Source organism: Hetaerina americana, unplaced genomic scaffold (genome assembly GCF_022747635.1).
Source record: "Hetaerina americana unplaced genomic scaffold, ioHetAmer1.1.p SCAF_9, whole genome shotgun sequence".
NCBI classification, from domain to species: Eukaryota; Metazoa; Arthropoda; class Insecta; order Odonata; family Calopterygidae; genus Hetaerina; species Hetaerina americana.
In genome coordinates this window covers 4,083,728-4,106,152 of record NW_027287538.1, presented here as the reverse complement: position 1 = coordinate 4,106,152, position 22,425 = coordinate 4,083,728, and the positions used below count along the sequence as shown (strand labels likewise).

General features: G+C 38.6%; 1 protein-coding gene across 1 annotated transcript in view; it reads left to right on the top strand.

Moving 5' to 3' along the window:
* Nucleotides 1–22,425, top strand: part of LOC139699003 (myosin-VIIa-like) — a 130,684-nt gene that overhangs the window by 9,307 nt on the left and 98,952 nt on the right. Inside the window, exons 3-6 of the mRNA XM_071597998.1 lie at nucleotides 10,704–10,850; nucleotides 12,922–13,106; nucleotides 16,629–16,750; nucleotides 21,905–22,161. Of these exons, the coding sequence (XP_071454099.1) occupies nucleotides 10,704–10,850; nucleotides 12,922–13,106; nucleotides 16,629–16,750; nucleotides 21,905–22,161 (711 nt within the window). The remainder of the gene's footprint in view (nucleotides 1–10,703; nucleotides 10,851–12,921; nucleotides 13,107–16,628; nucleotides 16,751–21,904; nucleotides 22,162–22,425) is intronic.

The following is a 22,425-nucleotide window of genomic DNA, read 5'->3' as shown; positions in this document are numbered from 1 at the left end:
CCGTAGTCACTAGTCAGACACGTTTATTTTCTGAGGATGCAGTGGTTTACCGTGATATCCATAATCCTGAGAACACATCAGCTTTATCGAATGACTAAAAGTACTATGCAACGCTGGTGCGACACTTGGCAATTAGAATTAAACTTGAAAAGTGCGTAGGGATGAATTTTTGGAAAAAGATCAATTCCCTCCCGAACGCCAACTGCATCGGGAACACCGAAATGGAATATGGAGACTCAATTAAACACCTAGGCGTTACCCTCACTCATCGCGTCTCCTCGGTTAAACACATACGGGGATACACATACGGTCAAGCTAGCAAAAATTAGGATTTATTATAGGAGTACTAGGTAAATATGATGAATAGGTCAAAGAGAAATGTTATCTTTCTCTGTTTAGAATTTATAGAATATACTGCTAGTACATATATGGGACCCTTTATGAAGTTGGACTGATTGCTGAATTGGATCGCATGCAGCGTAGAGGAGCTAGATGTGTAAAACGTCGTTATGATAAACTTAGTAGCGTATCCAAAGCAGCATTAGAGCAGCTAGGCCGGGAATCACTCAATGGAGCCAAGGTTAAATTACAGACTGAAGCTCTTGCATAAGCTCTTGCATTGGAAGGATGACCCTCTAACAGTGATGTTGACAATGTACCTACGTCGTACATTGGTAGCCGAGATAATTACAATTAATTACAAACAAGAGATATTAAGTATATAACAGATGCCATTTTCCCCACAAACGATAAGGGATCAAAATAACATTGTCCGATCGCGGTAGGGGTAAAATTCTTTGGGTCAAAATAGTCTGGTGCGTATTGACCCCGTGACTCACACCTTTTTTAATTTACAATAATTTGAAATTTTGAACTTTAAAGTACTCGGAATGGAATAGAAATAAAACGACTTACCCCAGTGAAAATTTTATTTTTCTATGTAGTCCCTCTGTAAACAGTTGGTCCAGGAATTTCCCAATGTCTTGATCCCATCTGGAAAATGAGATTCCTTCTGGCCTGCAAAATGCCCGTCTACTTCGGCTGCTGTTAATTCTTAGTTTGAAGAGAATCTCCATCCACCGAGGAAAATTTTGAGCTTTGAGAAGAGACGTAAATCTGATGGAGCAAAATTAGGCGAATAGGGCGGGTGTGGCCCGCCCTAATTCGCGATGGCCAAGCCAAACATTGTTCGGAAATTTCCATTCTGATGCGTTTGTGATCCTGCGTCGAAATTCGTGGCACCCATCTGGCAGATAATTTTCTCTCATATCTAATTCCACTGTCAAAATGCGATATGCCTGTTCAGATGACATCCCTCCAGCTTCAGGGATTCCTCGCACTTTCAGTCGGCGATCCTCCATCACCATTCCATGCACTCGTGCAATAATTTATGGGGTAGTGGCACATTTAAGCCAACCATTATCTAAGCTGGCCCGATCAAACTTAAATTCGTTTGTCCCCTCGTTTGTCAACAGTTGAATATGAAGGAGCAGAGTGTCCTGAAAGTCGGCATGAATTTCCTTTGCTTTCATACTTATCTTTACGAGGTATTTGATCACTGCTCGATTCTCAATTTTTTCCATCTTCACAAATGAGCACAGGGGAACAGCAATACAGAGAGGCGTCCACACCACCACAGATCTCTTCCCAGAGCACTGACGCGTATTACGTGTTTACTCATAAAGGATTACCTATTACTACGCGGGAAATTCGTTGCACTGGCGTGGACATCTATTCGTGATTCCGAGAACCTTTCAAACTAACCTCGTGCACAATGCGAATATGAAGTGGATCTCTCCCCGGATGCGCACACCTATTTCTTCCGCCGAGTTTCCTCTCCTTGCATCACGACCCGACAAGAAATTTTATTTGAATCTCTTGAAGCGATTCATGACACATTCATCCCATTCCAAATGTCTCTGCCTTCTTACATATTCCTAGTAGTTTTCTTTTGCAACCATGGTTCCATCGAATGACATCGAATTTTCTCAAGTTTGCAAAATGGAAGACTCCCTGGGTTCACGACTTCGTGCGCTGCTAAATTATTTGGGATCCGAGTCATCCTTGTTCCTATTTTTTATTATTGCGTCAAGTTTTCCCTTCTTACCATATTTTGGGGAAATAGGAGATTGCGAGGCAGTTGTCAAATATGGCGGTTGATTCATCGAGGTATGCGTTCACAGTTCTGTTGAGGAAAACGCCGTGGGTTCCATCTGCCCATGGCACTCTCTAATTGTAAGGGTTCAATCAGCTGGTTACCTCTTCTTTTACAAACTGTCCTGTATTCCCAGTCATTGGGATGTTCGACGCAGCAATTCTAATAACTTTATGGCAGTCTTTGTCCTCATCATCGCCCGGTATCAATTTACGGAAGATATTTTCCATTTTATTTGTTGAAAGCTTCTCCCTGCATCATCCCTCCCTGTATCACCTATTTAATCTCTCGATCGGCGAATTTACTATTTTGAAATTTATTTCTGAGTTTATTGGTTGCTTTTCTTTAAGTTTACTTAGTTTGTCCGTCCACCAGGGGTGTTGGTATGGATAAATTGTTCTTGAAGGCATATGTTTCTCAATGGCATAATGAAAAGCTTTCATCAGATTCTCTATTTGTCGGTTAATATATGTATATAGGGGATGGGGTCCAAAGAACATGGTAATACTTTTTCAGTTCTTCTAGAATGGCTTCTTCGCATTTTTCCCGGTTCGGTTTTCTCAGCAGCAAGATCTTTTTCCTTCCCTCCCTCAGCTTCAATGGAGAACGTTACCATTCGGTGGTCACTAGATTTACCACACCCGGATTTACTTTCCACTTACATGCATCTCTGGCCAGTCTAGAGCTGGTTATGGTGAGGTCGATTCTCCATTTGGTCCACTGAATGTAGGTGGCTCGTTAAGAATAATGTGAATGAAAAGGCCATTCATTCCTACAAAATCCTCCATATCCCTTCCTCGGTCGTCAGTTCTAGTCCTGAACCACAAATCGCTTTTAGCGTTACTATCAAGACATATCACCGTTTCCCTCTCCTTAAATCCTTAAAGAATTTTGCCCAGATCGTATAGGTATGCCTTGATGGCTTGACTAGGTGGGAAGTGAGGACTCGCAATAATTAAAGAGTCTTTTTGAGTCGTAACTTCCGGTATTGGTTGCTCAGTGGCGGTGTTTCTAAGACGTCCAAGCTCTCGTTGAATATTAATACTCCGGCGTAGAATTTCTTATTGAATGCGGTGCTTGGTATTGATTTCGTGTTTTATCCCATACGTGGATTTCTCCAAATTCGGTGGTTCCCAGGGCGAAAGCAGTATGGTTCTTGGATTGCAATTATGTCCAGATTTAAATTTCTTCGTATTAATTTCAATTCGTCCAGGGAGGTTTTACTCCCCTGAAGGTTTATTTGGTCAAATCTTCATGGTTTGCATTGACTCCCCACAGTTGATCAATTGTAGCAGTCGATCAATTTTTCTCTCTAGCACTGGACATTTGGGGTCGTTCGACTTATGATCACACTTCTGCATTTTTTCCGTCTTGCAGTAAATACAGCAAGTTAGTTCGTCTTTCTTTGTACACTGTCGGGAATCACGTTTTCCTGAGCAGTGAGAACAGGATGATTCCCCAACTGCGTTGCAAAATTCTGAAAGATATCCTAATTTTTGGCATTTGTATCCTTGAGTAACTTTAATGTGGTCATACACACGGTATGAATCAAAACCAATACACATTGACCCTTTTGCTGATTTTTAAGGCAATCCTTGCTTTTGCATCGACCTCAATTACCCAGTTGCTGTGTATGCTAGGCATCTTTCTTCCCAAATCGGTAGAGTGGCTCAACAACGCAATCTATGGGGAGATCATTTTGGTTTCTCGAGGGCATTCCAAGTTCCTCCTCATTAATCTTGCCCTTCGTCCCGATCGGTGCCATCGTCGGATTGTTCTTTCAATCCTGCTGCAGAGTCAGATTCTTATATTTGAAGCAACATAGGTGTTATTCGGTCTTCTTCCAGGTCTTGGTGCCCTGCCTCTATTCTCAGTCCTTTATTTTTGATTCTTATAATTTTCTTAATTTTTATCCCTGCCTTTTTAGGGTCAACCATCCGGGTGAGGGCGTTTTTAGTATCGCCACATGTCTCTACAGAATTGTCGCCATCGTCAGGCCAAACTAAAACCGCACTCGAACTTCTTGGTGGATTTGTCTGCCCCCCTTGAAGTTTCCTCTCCCCTTCTTTTTCCCGGCTAGAACGTCCGGAAAGGACAAAGGTTGCTGCTGCGTGTGGGCTTAGGTGGTTTGTTCCATTCCCATTTGTCTCCTTGATTAGCTCGAGTTGCGCCTCTCCCCGCTTCTCCACATACGAATGCGATAGTGCAGCCCTAGCTTTGATGGTTGTAAACTCATACAAGCGTTATTCATTTGGCTAAGGTTTTCCAGAAGCTCAACTTTCTTATTGATTGAAATTCTCTCAGCAGAAACAAAAGGAAAAGAAACGAGGAAGTCCTGGTTATGGTGAAAGGGGAGGAGAGGGAATTGTCGGGATAAATCAAGAGTAGGCCGGAGAGATGGATGCAGAGTATTCTGATTGGCAGTGGGATGTTGAAGGCTGTGATATGTGAGGGGAGAATGCTAGGCAAACGGGGAAGGGGAAGGAATAGGGCATAGGGATGTTGGACGGAAAGAAATATGCGGAGATGAGGAGGGGCTTATGGTATAGTAATAAATTGGGTCGTGTATTGTTAGGAAAGGCAAATAAATCTTCCGTTGTATATTCTGTGTTCATCAAAAACCTATCTCAAGCATTAGAATACCAATGATAATCTTCTTTGAAATATTCTGGATTAAGAATCGCTACAAAATCCCCCAATAGAGCCACTTGGAAATGTAATTGTTCAATGGGGTTGATGGAACAATGTAGAAAGCCTTTAGTTTGATTGACGCAATAGACACAGCAGTGTGTCAGCGGCGTATTCTGTGAGTTTCAATACTTTGCTGAATGAGGAGTCTATCCATGACCCTCCTTGCATGAGCCCGTATTGGGGGGTTGGGGGGGGCAGTTTCCGAGAGACTTGTTGGGCAACGGACGGTAATTCATAAGAGACTCAAGAGACTGAATAAACGAACTTTGGCATGCAATGTACTTCGAAATAAATACATTCAAACGCACCGAGAGGCAAGAGTTTTATTCCGAAAATATTCGTTTAGGTCAACAGCGACGATGATGGAGGAAATTCCCCGCTTGGGCTCATTCCAGCTGTGAACAAAATTTATGTCCTCTCCTCGATGAAAATTGCCATGACATCTTCAGTCGATCATAGAAAGGCCCGAGTTCCTTCAAGAGGCGCACAGGTTATGGGTACAGCGAGAGGGAATAGTGGAGTGCCGGGCAATTATTTTTTTGGTGTTTCATGGCCAATTAGGGTAAGGATTATTGGCACTATCCAAAATGGCATAAAGGCAGTACCTAGTGAGAAGAGGTAATGGACACAATATATTTTTGGTTCCCTCCAAATCACCGTTAAGGGTGTGTAGCAAGGGGTGCATGCACACCAGACTAATTTTTACCCGAACTTGGCCCGAACGCGGACGGACAAAGTTATTCTGATCCCCTATCGTTCCTGGATAAAATACATCTTATATCTATCTCTTCTGCACTTAATCTCTCTTAATTTATTGAAATGATCTCTCCTGCTGTAGTACGATGGTGGCTCTAATACATTTTCAACATCACTGCTCAAGAGACGTCCTTCCAATTTATGCGAGAGTCAGTAATTTTACCTTCGCTTCATTAAATGATTTCCAGCCTGGCTCCTCTAATATTTTGGATACGCTATTAAGTTTATCATAACAACGATTTACAAATCTAGCTCCTCTATGCTGCACGCGATCCAATTCGCCAATTACTGCAGCTTCATAAAGGGTCCCATATATGTACTAGCAGCATATTGTGTAAATGAGGCCTAACCAGCTAAATATAGCATTTCTATTTGAAATAATGTCAACTGCGTTAACTGTGCTGTTAAACAAGTGACAAGTACCGCCAGGAATGAGAATACAGGGTGCGTTCCAAAAGTAATGCCTTTATTTTTTAAAGTAATTTGTTGAACAATTTTGCACAAATACTTGAATTTCTTCAAAGTACTGTCCTTGAGCCTCTACAAATTTTTCCCAGCGACACTGCCATGGCCGTTAAGGGCCCTGGAAGGTGTCTTTGGGGACCTCTCTTAAGATCTTATAGTCACGGCTGATTAGATGTCTTCTACGGACGAAAAGCGGGTTCCTTTAGGGGCTGCCTTAATCCGAGGGAACAAAATGAAGTCTGGTGGGGAGACCTCAAGGCTACAGGGGGGATGGGGGGGGCAACGTTGGCACCTGGTGTTTGGCCAGGGACTCGCGGGACTCGCGTAGCGCGTTGTGGCAAACACCTTGGGCACGAGCTTGGCGCACACTTTCCTCATCGCCAAATCTTCAGTCCTTAAAAGCCTCTGACCACCTCGAAACTTGTGAGTAGGACGGAGCAGAATCCCCGTAAGTCTCAGGAATCATTTTGTTAGTCTTCTCAAGATATTTTTTTAGTTTGGCACAAAACTTAGCAATCGCGCAATGTTGCTCGATCGTCGATTCCATTTTTTTCGTGATACGGTCGGCGCGGAGAGGTTTACAATAACTGACGTCCTACTCCTTCCACAGCTTGGAGAGCACTGAGACCGGTTTCGCGGTAAAGTTTAGCGTCCTCCCCACTTACTCCAAGTGGTTCTATCCCACTCCGACCAATAGGAGCGGTGCGGGCAATTCAATTGCATTACTTTCGGAACGCACCCTTTACATAATTAGATATGCTGAATTGTATCAGTGGGCGCAGGCATGTACAGAAGGGCAATAAATGGTCTTCACTGTCCCATCCAGAGCCTCCTCAAAAGTTGAAATTAATAGTTTGCCGTGCGAACCCCAGAATTAATATAATGACGATTTCCTCACATTTCATGTTCCCTGATGAAAGGCATATGTATATTGTGCTTTGAAACTTATTTTCTCCACGCTCTTACGAACACATTTTTCATGCGGTAACGTTTCCACCAAGATTTGGAAGACTCTGGTAATGAACCTGCGTAACATCAAGCGGCGACGAACAGTTTACCCCCTCTCAACTTCACTTCTCTACAAACTAAACCAAGAGTTTTGGGACAAGTTTGGACCAGCAAATATTGGCTAAGCCGCAAAACAACTACCATCTCCCTAAGACGCCCTGTGTAATGGCAACCCTACCTCTTGAAATGTATGTAAACCCCGTCATCGGTCATTTTCCACAACAGAAGGGAAATAGGAGACATAAAAACAGCACACAGACCAGAATGGCACAGAACTGACTAAACCAACCAGGGCATCAACCGCCCGCATCTATTCACTTGTTCCTCGGAACTTTCGTCACTTGGACACGTCTCGATTCTTGAAGATGATCCTAGATTTCAATTAGCCCTACGTCATCTACGTGCAGCTAAGGAAACTTGATTAATTTCGGCCTCATGTTTTATTACTAACTAATGAACATAATAAAAGCATTCCTTTTGCAATAATATACGACAGCCGATATCCTTGGATCGGGGATAGTGGGTGCCGTGCAATCTGTGAATAAAACTCGAATACGCTGAGTTGCGTAAAAGGAGACTGCGAACAAAAAACTGTTCATTTAGTGTTCTGGATAAAACGATTTCAAATCCTCACCGTGATGTGATAACGGCAATTGTGCGGAGATGTTTGCAATGAACCCAAGTTGTACCATATGTAAATATGATTTTGTTAATATGTATTACTATTTCTGCTATAAAAGAGGAGTATTCAGGGTAAATAATTTTGACAAATTGACAGCAAAAGAATTATAGCTAATTTTACTTTAGTTTTCAAGCAAAGTCGCGAGAGTTTTTTCCTAGTTTACGGCCACGCCATCTCATCAAAATATACATTTGGAAAAATTACTGCGATTGAATTTATGTACAGTTTCTCGTGGCACTTACGTAGGAGAATCCTTGGTAAAAATGGTAATGAAGCACTTGTTTCCAGTCCTTCCCACTGAAAAACTGCGTGGCATGGCAGATGGAGTCAATTCATTCAGTTCATCGTTTTCTTTGAACGAAGTTGGGTAGAACAGTAGCAGTGGGCAGAAACGGCGCGCGATCCGGCGCAAAAAAATTCAAAATTTCTGAATATTGCACTCTACTGCTGACATCCTGACACCTGGGGTCCAATCAGAATTAAGCAACCATCTCACTTTTTGCACGTTTTCATCAAACTGTGTTGTTGGTGGGCATTCCTCATCATCAACCTCCTCTCTACCCTCCCAGAACATCCTGTGCAAGCAGAAAACCATCACTTGGGACGTTTCTCCATTTCCATAAGTATCCTTAACCATGGCAATGGAATCCAAATCCAACTTTCAAAGTTTAATGCATAGTTTTGAGTAATTCCACCGTCCATCGAATGGGACTTCAAAACTGTTTGACCCCTTGGCGGCATTCGTTATTACAGGCGCCATTTGTTAGTTACCAACGCTGGGTTTCTCTCCACCCTTCCGCCTTTCTCATCCTTCTGCTATTGAGCAAATGACCTCAGCTATCTGTCGTCTCCCCTAAAGCTATACTGATGTCAATGCCATGGCACTGCCAATTGATAAGCAAATTTCGCTGTCAGGGAAGGGGGCTGTGAATGAGAGGGAGATTAAAAAAAACACTGAGTATATTGCTCACCAAATATCGTCAATCAGACCAGAACAGCAATTGGGATGTTAGCAAAAATCGACATCTGCATGCGTATGCAGCAAGACAAAATCATATACTGCAAGCCCACCATTTTCAATGGTACACTCTTCAATTTACCCTCCAAATCGGAAAAACCCGCCAACAAAAATAACAATCGAAACCCTCTAGGTTGGGCTTATCCCCCCTCCTCCACCCCCTCAGATCTGTTCATCACTTTGCCTGCCTCCATGGACCACTCACTTCATTGTGGGCATCATCATCATCTTCTAAAGACAGAGCCTTGTGGTTGTAGTCATTGTCTCTCTCTATTGCCCCTCTCTTCCGTTCCTTGTTCATTGCCATTCCCATCATACCATCTATATCAACTATAAATTTATTTTTTCGTCTTCCTCTTCCCCTTAATTTTATTTTTCAGGAAGTTGCTATGCCTCAGAACATGTCCAACAAGTTTTAAGTTTCCTTTTCTCCATTTCTTTTATTAAATTCTTTTCCTCTTTACTTTCTCTCAATACTTCCACGTTGCTCTTCTTGTCCGTCCATCTTGTTCTTGTCCTGTCCTTCTCCAAATCCACATTTCCATTGCTGCCAATCGAGCCTTTCCCCTCTTTCCCAATGTCCAAGTTTCGCATCAATATATTAATGCACTCCATATAAACGTTTTTGCAAAGGATTTTCTAATTTCCAATTTATAGTGTCTGCTTCCTCAAAATATTCTTTTTATTTCCATATGCCTCCTTTGCCAAAGGATATCCTTCTTTCCACCGCAGAGGTGCTCATGTAATTATTACACCCCCAAGGTAGCAGACCTCTTCTCATTGGCTTATCCTTGATTCCCCTAGCATTAAATTCACAGGGGGTTCAGCCCTGCTCCTAGAAACTGTCACATCCTTGGTTTTCTTCATATTTATTTCCAGTTTCCTTTTGCCAAAGCTGTGGACAGGGTTTTGAGCATTCTCTTCATATCTTTGGCTGATTCTACCAGGGTCACAATGTCATCTGCAAACCTAATGCTGTGTATCTTACTTCTATTTATCTTTTTACCATTTGTATTCTCCGCCATTGTGTCTATAGCCTCTTCAATATACATACACACACACACACACATATATATATATATAATAAATAGTTATTGTTTGTGACACCTTGACGGAAAATACTTATTCAGGTCATAAAAGCAATTCTTGATTAAAAAAGATATTAACTTAGATTTAAAAATCTGATTTGGGTTACTATCTTTTGTGCTTGTTGGTAAATAATTAGAAGGTTTAATGCCAGCATGTAGGGGTCCTTTTTTAAACAAAGGGGAATGCTCTATTACACACACCTTTCACTGTCTTGTGGCATAACAATGGACATTCTCATTTTTTTTTAAATAGACGGATGTTGAAGATGTGTCTTTATTATTGTTGAGTTCATGATAACATCCTTCCTCAAGTGACCATAGGACAGAATGCTTGAGGCTTTACACCATTTCAAAGTTGTATTCCATGGGGATCTGAGGCCATGCATGAATAATCTACATCTTCCATTGATTCCGGAGTCATCCAAAATGAGGAGGACCTCGTGATATGGGGAATCATACGGTTAATTTTAATGTTAGTAATCCTAGATTGCAAGTTTTTTATCCAAGGACTGAACCCAGTCAAGACTTCCTCCCTCAAATACTGCTTCAAAGGTAGGTCTGAAGCTTTGTATGGTTTACTTTCCAATGAGTCATCAGGTTTGTATTCACTCCCATAGATACTCTTCCTTCAATTTCCGAGTGTTCTGCATTATGTGCCTGGTATGAAATCACATTGCTATTCCACCGCCTATATACATAGGTGGTGGAATAGCAATGTGGTGTGGCTCGGCTCAAAATATTCCAACAGGCTCACATAAGTTCCAATTTCTGGTTAACTTTTGATTGCATGCCTTCTCAAATATAGTGCTTATAATCAACAATTTCTCTGAATCTTTACAGAAAAAATGGATCCCAGAAGAAAGTCGCATCAAGTCCATGCACATTTCATCTGTCCATGGAGTCGAGGATATGATATTGCTGGGTGATTTACATGAACCTGGAATTCTCAGGAACCTATTGATCCGTTACAATAAAAATTGTATATATGTAAGTGACTGTGATACCTACAATTCTTTTTCAATGTTTGATGAACTATGTTTACTACATGATCATTTCTTTAATTAGTACTGAGTACTGACAACTTTACTCATTAAAGTTTCTTATATGATTTGTTTCACTCCGGCAAAGATGGGCAAAGGGAGGATAAACAAATTTCACAGATTTCAAATGTGTTTATCCCCCTGATGGTGACATGGCCCACCTCTTGGATGTATACTTTGTCAAGGACACAAGGCATGAGAGAGAGACTTGGGGGGATGGTAGGTCAGTGCTGCGTACTTAGAGTGGGGAAATGGCCCCTGGGTGATGAGTTTGAGGAGGTATGCCACCCACATTCAATGATAAACATGTAGGTGTGTGCAACTTGCTGCTGGAATTACAAAATTGGTCTTATCTCCTAATCTTAAAAACACCTTACTGTACCTCTGGGGTTATAATTAGATCTTTACCCCGTGCAGTAATTGTTGAAGGCAAGACGTTTCTGTGATCCATTGGATTGGGCATGAGGGCATTCTCTCAGATTTGGAGTTTTTGCACCTGAACAGGAAAGAAAACAACCGTTTGAATAAAACTATTTGAGAATTTTCATAATGGGGCACTTAGAATTTTTGTGATTCATCTATTCTAAAGTAGGATGTGCTTTTGTTAAGTTTTAAAATAGTTTTTCTAGGGATATAAACAGAAACCTACGAATGAGGATGTCAACAAATTTTACTTATTCTAATGTTGGAATAGTTTGACTTTCTTATTTCATATAACTTAAACAACTGTTTGTAAACCAGAATAACTGTGTTGAATAATGAACAAATCAATTCATCGAACCACATTGGTCATTCAATTCAAAGTCCTTTAGCACTTAAGAAGTTCATTGGTATGGGCAACTACAATAACTGTAAGTTCAGGATGGAAATTCTCATAACTGCCAAAGATTTTGTGGCCTGTCGTGGAAGATATGGAGATAGATGCTTGCAGAGGTGAGAAGGCTAGATGGTGACTTTGTTTGATGTTTGATGAGGTCATCTTTGCTCTGGTGAGGGGAAGTTGCCCATCTAGGGAAGTAAGGGAGAAGCCTCCAGAGCCCTGCAAATGCACTCTCTCTTGATGGAACCCAGCGAGAGAGCAGCAGAATATTATTTAAATATTTTTCTATCACAATCACTCCATTTCACCCCAAAGAGTTTTCTCAACAAACCTTCTCATGAGTCCCTTGCCTTCAAAAGACCATTAACATTATGACCAGGTTTGGGGAAATGGTATGTATGAGTGAGAAGCGTGAATTGTGGAGGGGAGATGATGATTTCAGGTGAACCCTTGATTAATACACTTTCCTCATTTCATACTTGCATTACTACCCAATGGCATCACCCAGGCAACCTGCCAGACCCCTGAAAACAAGCACTAAGCCATTGACTTTCTCTTGTATCCACTTGTATGTCACTTACCCAATGGTTGTATATGGTTGAGGTCAGCAGCCTGTTGATTTCAATTAAATGTTTAACTGGCTTCATCAAAATACCCACTTAAATTAAACTATTTATTTTGATAATTGTTTTTGTTGTATATCAATTTCATTTCTGGCTGAAATATTCCAGTAATTTATTATTTATACCCATTATTTTAGTCATATGAATGCCCTATTAATTTGACAGAATTAACACAAAGAATACTTGCTTAAAATAATATGTTTGTGATCCCTCGGGACTGATTAAGGTAGTAGCTGCTACCTCGATCAGTGTAAGAGCAGTGGATGTTGCATGCATACACAATTTAAAACTTGTAATGTAATAAATAAGAATGAAAACAGAGGGAAAAGTTACCAAGTCAGAGTTTAATAAGTATTTCAGATTCGATAATTCTGGTTTATTTTATTGAGAATGTGAAATTTCTATATGATAAAGTCATGTTACAAAATGGAAATAGAGAGTTTCCTTCTCTAGGTAAGTTTGTTTGAAAATAAAGTATCCTGTACTTATATATACATATATATATATATATATATATATATATATATATATATATATATATATATATATATATATATATATATTATTGTTTTCAGACTTATACAGGATCTATATTGGTGGCTGTCAACCCATACCAAGTCCTACCAATTTATACCATGGAACAAATCAAATTGTATAAGGACAAAAAGATAGGGGAACTTCCACCACACATATTTGCAATTGGAGACAATAGCTATGCAAACATGAAACGTTATGGCCAGGATCAATGCATCGTCATAAGGTAAACATTAAAGCTAAACAAAATTGAAAAGTATGTTAGTTGAAATGTTTTATGTTCTTATATTCATTAAAAAATTTTTAATAACATCAGAATTCAAATCCTGGCTATTGAAAATTGAAATGAATGGCATCCTCTTTGGCTTTGAATACAAAATAAGTTACAGCTCTTGAAACAGGTACATTAAAGAAATATTTCCATAAAAACTCATACACAGATCAAGTTATCCATTTCAAGTCAAGACATTGCTTCTCGCAAAAACTCTCCGCCTTCCATTCAATGATACACCGGTTGGTGAACGTCCCAATGTCGCAAAACAACGTCAAAAAAGAACTTAACACGATTAAATTGATTGCAAGAAACAACGGCTACAATCAGGAGCTAGTAGAGAAACTATACCGCAAAAAACTTAATAAAATGGCATTGAAAGATATTTACAGTACCGAACCGCCACAGGACCCCGCAGCCAAGTGGCGCAGAATCCTTTATTTAGACGATTTTTCACAAAAAGTATGTAAGAAACTTCCAAAATGTAGAATTAAGATAGCCCATTATAACAAATCAAGCCTCAGGGGCCTGCTCTCCCACACAAAGGACAGAATCCCATATAAGGAAAAGAGTGGAGTATATAAGCTAAAGTGCGATTGCGGGGCAATATACATCGGACAGACAGGGAGGAAATTCCAAGAACGAGTGAAGGAGCATCAAGCATGTGCAAGAAATAAAAAGATGAACTCTCAATTTGCAAAGCATTTGATTGATAATAACCATAAAAGTGATTTTGATTTCGAAATTTTACATGTTAAAAGCAAAGGCTATAGATTAGATGCCTTAGAACATTTAGAAATTTTAAATAGTGTTTGTTTAAATGAAAATATTGTTAACGAATTTCTGTATGCCTCCCACTCTCCCCTCCTTAAAGTCCCAATCCTCACGGTGGCCGATGACACCGCCCCCTCCCCTTCATCTAACCCTCTCTAATCCGCTGACTCACGAGAGCTCTACAATGTAGACTTCTCCCTCCCGCTCCACATTCCACCAACATCGCGGAGGGGACGCCAAACTGCCCTCCCCTCCGGCACGCAAGCCAATCCTGACTTTACCCCTCCCAAACCTTCCTGATTATCTCCACCCCACCCCCGCCCTGGCTGTATATATAAGAAGGGCTGCAAATGTAGAGAGCTCACCTGATGATGAAGTTTTACTTCGAAACCCGGGTCGTGTGAATAAATCGTTTTCGTGTGGAACTACAAAGTTAGTCCTTTCATTTATTTATAATGAATCGGTTCCATAAAGTTATGCCAGAAACCATTAATTAAAATATTTCCATGGCAAGGCATCAATTCTTTTCAAATAAATTCTCATCTTTCCCCATGTGCATGATCCACCCACCCCTTCAGGCTGTTAACTAATACAGCTGTATTCACATGTGAATATCACATTTTCATGAGTTATATTTTTATGGCATGAACCTTGAAGATCACGTTTTTACATGCCTTTGAAAAACTTGTTTCTCAACTACAAACTCCACAGTTAATCAAGGATTGAAATCACAAATGGGCAGCACAAGTTGAATGTTTCTTTGCGGGAGAAAAATATGACATGCGAAAAACAAAATTTTGTGTTAAACTCAACAGCATGAGTTAATGGCACACATTTAACACCTTCTGACATACAGAAAGGCCTCTCTCCATCCTGTGTGGTTTCTGCTGCCTTTGGAGTGCTCTTGGGAAGCCCCTCCTCAGGCCTTTTGCTCAATTCAACTCATGGGTCCTCATTTGAGAGTCTTAAATTTCATCTGTAACTTTCTAATTTGCATCTGAGTAAGATAGGCAAGTTACAGGACAATTCATAATCATCAGCAGACTGCTTATTAACGATGGTTTATTAACCAGCTAAAGATAGCTTAACTGACTTAAGCACTCAACCAGACATCAAGGGATCCAGGTTCGAATCCTAGTCAAGGCAAATGATTTGTACATTCTGAAACTTTTTCATTGTAATGCATCCTTAGGGAATGACTCCATTAAAAGTTACTGTCGCGGCAACTCCCTTAGTTTTTTTGAGTTTATTAACTGATTTGTAGCTTGTAGAAATGGAACCATGATGATGAAAAGCCAATCTACAACATGAAAATACAAGTTATTTCCAGAGAGTTTAAAGAAGTTTCAGGCAGTGACAAGTACCTTTACAATTTGGTAGTTAATGTCTTGTTCTCTCAATTGCTCTATTGATCTGTCTCCCAATCATTACCACAAGCTGAAGAAGCTCTCTTCACTGACAACTGGCAGTTGTCATTATCATATAGAGCATCTGCTTATCACGATTCAGATACATTACTCAGTATGCTTATAAAATACTGTCATTATTTCAATTTGTGTACATCTCTTGGAATGCATATACAACAGTCAGCCTGTACAAACAAATTTACAGGGTAGACATGACCATTGGCAGTTGCTTACCCAGAGAAGTGAGTTGCACACACTGGTCATGCAGAGTGGTGAATACCAGTGCATTGTCAGTCCCTAATGTGGAACTTAACCATTCAAGAAACATGCTGGATTTGGTCTTAATCATACATCCTGTCTTAATGAATAACAAAGAAATTTCACAGTTATAATAAGAAAGACATGTCAGCAGTTAGTTGACAACCCTGGCTTTCAAGTCAATTACCAATGAAATAATAACTGCTGTTGAAGATCAGGAGAATGCTCGTATTTATGGCTTTATGTGATCCATCTAAAAATTTTGACTATGGATCTCATATAATATTATGCAAATGATTGGAATATTTTGGTGCGTCAATCACTCAGAATGAATTGATAAAATCTTAATTGTTAAATAGAAAACGATATGCTAAGTTTGGTAGCACTCGATAAGAAACTTGTGATGCGCAAAACAATGTTATGTAATCTTGTCTGATATCAAAGAAAATGTTCATTACTTCTCGATAAGATCCAATGTACATAATCATGGAGCGAAAAATCAAATGCAAGCTCTATTCATAATATTCTAGTTTGGCTAAGACCCAAGACTTGTTAAGTTACATGGGCATCTTGTTATGTAATGAAAACTACCAACTTTAACTTATAGCACCAACATTTCAGTATTCAAAGCTAAACTGTTGGTGATCAACCATACCTCACACGCTGTCATTGACTTTCTTGCGACTGACATTAGCGACTTGGTATTCAAGTAAAATGTATGCAACTATCTACATAGGTAATCTGTATTGTTCTATTAATAATATTGTGGATATCTGTTGTAGCATGTAATCATGTAATGATAAATAAATATAATGATCATGGTTAAAATGCTTCTCCAATAAATTCTGAATAAATGTTTGTTATGCACTGCTACTTTGGTGACCCTTAGGGTAGTAATGCTTCTTCCTTAATATTATTTTTTGCCTTTACCTACCTAATATCATGCAACCTTAAGTTTATTAGAGAAATGTTAATTTTTTATATGTATTCACTTCTAATAATAATCATTTGATACTCATGCATTTGAATAATTTTTCAGTGGTGAAAGTGGTGCTGGAAAAACAGAAAGCACTAAGCTTATTCTCCAATATCTGGCAGCTATAAGTGGTAAACATTCCTGGATTGAACAGCAGATTTTAGAGGCCAATCCAATTTTGGAAGGTTAGTTATTTAGTAGCAGTGCCATCCGTATATCGGTAAAGGCATTCATCCGATGTATGCCAAGTTTTCAAAGGCATGCCACAAGGTTCAACCCTGGGGCCACTCCTTTTTCTGGAATATGTGTGTTAATGACCTAACTAACTGCTAAAAGGGCTATGAAGGAATAGTACCAATTTTGTATCCTGATGACACCGATGTAATATTGTCAACAGACACCCATCCCCTGCCTTGTGGAAAAATCAACGTCTGTTATACTTGCAATAGACACATGGTGTACAGATACAGACTTAAATGTAAATAAAAGTAAAATGGTGTACTTTTCATGCAATAAGAATATGGCAAAAAGCCTGTCGGTGAAAATTATAGGGAAGGAAGGTAAATTTTCGGGTATTTCTTTGTGCCCAAATATTTCTTGTGATGCAGACACAAACGCCCTTCAGTGTAAGCTAAGTTTCACTAGCTATTTATTTAGATATCTGTGTGAGACTACAAGCAAAACAGTACTACTTAATTTATACTATGGGGAAATGTTTTCAACTATAGTGTGTGGTATATTATTTTGGGACTCAGCTGACATTTCTTTAAATATCTTAAAAATGCAAAAGAAAGCCATCAGACAATCACTGGGAAACCTCATAATACACCATCGATGCCTATATTCCAAGAATTAAATTTGCCACCAATCCCGTGCATTTGTATTATGTTTTTAATTCTGCATATACATAATAAAATCAGCAACTATTCCCTTAACAGCAATATTAGAAGTTAAACACTAAAATTAGGGTCCAAGGAAATGGGCATCAGGTTTTATAACAAATTACCCAAAAGTACAAAGGATACTAAGGGAACTACTGCATTCACACAAAAATTAAAAAGATATCTACAATATAACATGTTCTACAAGTGGACAAATATCTTAACATCCTATCTCCTGATTTTGAGTCAATATTTTTAGTTTATAGCAATGCTCTTAGTCTAGTTTACATTATTGCGCTGTGATTTTTAATGCATGTATGTATGGTTACATTTAATGTGTGTGTGTGTGTTTGTGCTTCCTTTAATGTGATTGTTATTACCATATTTTGTTTCTAAGTTGAGCCTGTATGCAATTTACTCCTTTTCGATGTGCCTCATATCATGTGGATCACACCATCCACCTGGGATTTTTCTAATATGATCTTTGGGCAAACAAAATGTATCATTATTATAAATTAGATTTAGGCAGATTAAACCATTAAGAGAGACTTAATGCCTGCTTCTCAACTTTAGAAGTTTAGTTACCTAAACCCCAGTAAGCAACCCATAGGTTACAGTATAGCTCACCTAATACGACTAAGTCCTATCCATACAGCATGCAGTTTTTATGCTTTTGGGAAATAAAAAGAGTCAATACCCCTGCACAACCTGTGGTACTCCAGGGAGATCTGGCACCCAACATTTAACTGAAATGCAAAACTATGAAACATGATGCACAGAAATGTTTTACTTGACTGAGAAGGGTTATGTTTGTCCTTTAATCATGTACTTTTCACATTCAAAGCCACAATATTAAGTTCTGTGCAGGTATACATACCTATGCATTCTGTTTAGGTATATATACGTATGCATTCTATTTGAGTCCATGCTGTGTAATTTGACGTTGCTTTTAAATTGTATGAAATTTTTTCTCAGGATTTTATTTTAGAAGTAAGTGTGAAATCTGGTCAGAAACTGATTCTATGCTAGAGAGTTCACATCAAATGGGTCTCATTTTTTGACATCCAAAGTCAATTTTTGAGATTTGTTGTTTATGGCCATATTTACTATATTTGTGAAAATGATGGAATTTTTCAACAATTCATGTAAAATATTTGTTATGTCACATTTTAGGATTCATATTCCTATGATCATTATCAGATATATGTATGAAATTAAGATTTTAAACTGAAAATCAGGGGAGAAGTTTCCCGTTTCGCAAAGTTTGTGCTCCAGTGTTATTGTTTGATCACAAAGTCCTCATGCTTTTCAATAGAATAGGTGTAAGAGAATGAGCTGCACTTTGGAAATCATCCACCTGCAGGCGTAAGCTAATTATTGGGAGGTGATGGAACATTTTTGAATTTTTAATGAGTGCCAGTTAAAATATTTAAATGAACCAATGCATCTTCAATAATACATCTCCATGGTGCTACATTCTGTAAGCATTGGAAAATTACTTGTGATTGGGAACTACTAGATGTCAACAAGAGTATTAATCACCATTCAATCAGCAATGATTGACAATTTCAAATAAAATTATTCTTAAATAGATGTATGTTACTTCTATTTCTTGGTTTCAAGATTTGTTCCAATTGGTAACTCCTCATTTATAGGCAAAATGAGAATTGTTAAATTTTAAGTTCTTTGAAATATTATAGGCATGTTATCGATTTTGTTGGCTGTTAATGCATCCTTGCTTGAATTGAAATTACGTGGTGTATTCAAAAATCAGTGTTCAGTATGGAAGGAGAATCAATGCAAACAAAAGAAATGTTAGGTGAGTAAAAGAGTCAAATTAGAAGGCAGAAACTAGAGAAGGTGAAACAGTTCACCTATCTTGGGTTTATTAGACCGAAATGATCCCATTAGAAGGGACATAAAAAGAATAATTGAGTTAAGCAAAGAAGCTTTCACAAGTACAAGGGAATTAATAATAATAATAATATTTATCGGTCCCAGGACTTTAGAAAGTAAAATGTAGGACAAGTAAGAGAACAAACAATCAGCTGTTTATTGTTCCAAAGACTCCAGAAACTGTTCTACACTTTAATAGCATATATATATATATATATATATATATATATATATATATATATATATATATATATATATATATATATATATATATATATATATATATATATATATATATATATATATATATATCAGAAAATGCTTGAGATATTTCTTAACTGTACCCCTAGAAGGAGCGAATTTTATGCCTGGTGGCAGATGGCTGGAAATTTTGATGGCAACCTGAAAGGGACTCTTATTACACATAGCAGAAGGGTGGCAGAATAAATGTACATCAACACTCTGTTGAGTATTATGCCCATATACTTGAGCATTGGTGATTAGTTGTTTCATATTATCCTTGACATACATACATAGGTGATTAATGCACTGGCAGGGTAAAGTTAGAATTTTCAATTCTTTAAAATAAGGTTTGCTAGTTTCCCATGGGGATATTTTTTCTATATACCTTATACATCTCTTTTGCATTATAAAAACTAAACAGAATCTAGGTGGTGCTCCTAAGAAAATAATTCCATAGCTCATATGTGACAGAAAGTTGCCATAGTAAACTATTTTCAGCATAAAATTTGCTGTCTCCATTGTAACTTTATGGAATTCGCTTTACATATTGAAATGAAATTATTGACTTTGTAATTCCACACACATTATTTAAAAGCAAATAAACATGTGTGTTAGTTTTAGTTAATAATGGTGTTTTTAAATAAAGTGTGTGGAATTACAAAGTCAATAATTTCATTTCATTTTCAGTATATTTAAATCTACAATGTTTGTAAGATTTCATAGAATAAATCCACTTTTTGTCAAAATGGAACATAGGCCCTTGGTATGGATTCCCCAGTGTAAGGACTCATCAATAGACAAACCTAAAAACTGGGAACAGTTTACTCTTTCCATGGGTTGACCTTTTAAGCAGAGGTCTAACTGAAGCTCTAAGAAAGTTTTTTTAACATTAAACCATTTCTCCAAGAGCAATAATGAGCTATCAAGCTTAGCTTGCAACAAGTCAGGGTCCTAATGGCTCATTGCCAGAGTTTCATAATCTGCATATGGAACTAAGTTGTTATTCTCAATATATCCAGGCTAATCATTGATATATTGTAGAAATAATAATCCCCCAAGGATGCTACCTTGTGGTACCCCGACACTTTGTTTCTATGTGTGATAGGTGATTTATTATGATGTTGCTGACCCCAATGCCAGAAACCTCCACCATCTGTTTCCTGTCCTTAAAATATGACTTAAGACAATTCATCATTGATGACAGGGACGCTGAGTAAGGACATTTGGGGAGATCAGCAACAAGTTTGATTTGGGTCAAAGTTCATTCAGCGCATGAAGGATACATGGTCATTGAGGCAAGGTTGAAAGGGTGGATTTGAAGGTTTTTGTAGATTGGGTAGGGAGAAGAATGGAAGACATAAAATGGACAGATAAGAACACCAACAAAGAGTAATGGAGGAAGAGAAGGTGTTGGGGACACCCAAGGAAGCAGGAAAACTGGATGCAGTGCATTCTGATTGGTTGTCTGGAATGTGGAAGAATACTGTCGCAAATGGAAGGGAGGGCTGAATTTTTGGTCCACCCTCTCCCAATGGCAAGGAGAAGACCAAGGAAAGTATTTAGGATTAAAGAAGGGTTTATTGTAGTTTAGGTTGCCCCTTGGGTTAGTTGAACCTTGGGAATATAGCAGCAGCAGTTAGTCTGGGCAACCTTCCATTACATGAGTGATCTTCATAGCCAGAGCATAGTTCACCTGGTAGTGGCTTGTGGTCCATGATGGTCACCAGGGGGCAGTATTGTCTAATCAAAAAACATTGAAGTTGCCAATTTTAGCTCAAAGCAGCAATATATTATAACACTGAGGAAATGGATTAAAATGTTATATATGAAATATTCGATGTGGGGTATAGGGTTAGTGTGGAGGCTAGCATAACGGCTTCCCATCCAGAGGGCCCAGGTTCGAATCCTGGGGATGGCAGATATTTTCCAGTGGTATCCCGATCCCTAATTGAGGTGCTTCGCAGAGGGCACTTTGAGTGAGTATGCCATCTGTTGGATGGGACATTAAACTGTTTGACCCCATCTGTAGAAGAGTAGACTAATGCCGATGCTGGATTTCTCTCCACCCTTCTTTCTCCCTCTCCCATCTACCCCGTGGCACAAATAACCTCAGCTGTTAGTTGCCTCCCCTACAACTACTGCTACTAATGTTTTTGAGAGTCAGATTACCAAGCCTATGAGAGGATGATTGATAACATCAATCTTGGCTTAAGCAGGCACTATTCAGTGGATAAAATGTCTAACAATAAGTAAGTGAAAATATGCATGGCTTTTACAATATTTGCTTTATTACTAATTCTGGAATTTTTCCCACAACAGCTTTTGGTAATGCCAAAACAATAAGAAACGACAACTCATCACGATTTGGTAAATACATTGATATTCACTTCAATCAAGATGGAGTCATTGAAGGTGCCAAAATTGAGCAGTATCTCCTGGAAAAGTCTCGCATTGTTTCCCAAAGTACTGATGAGCGCAACTATCACATTTTTTACTGTATGCTGGCAGGGTTGTCACGAGAGGAAAAGCAAAAGTTACAAGTAGAGGATGCATCACATTACAAATATCTCACTGGGGTAAGGTTTTTAATCATATAATGTTATTTGCTATTAATGTTCTCATATAAATAAATAAATATATATATATATATATATATATATATATATATATATATATATATATATATATATATATATATATATAAAATATACATTTGCACACACAGACGAGGGCGGTTCAATTAGTACTAGTTTTAGAAATGAAGAAACCATTTCTTCAAAAACATTTTTTTAATTTTTCAACATAGTCCCCTTTTAGAAAGATACACTTCTCCCAACGTT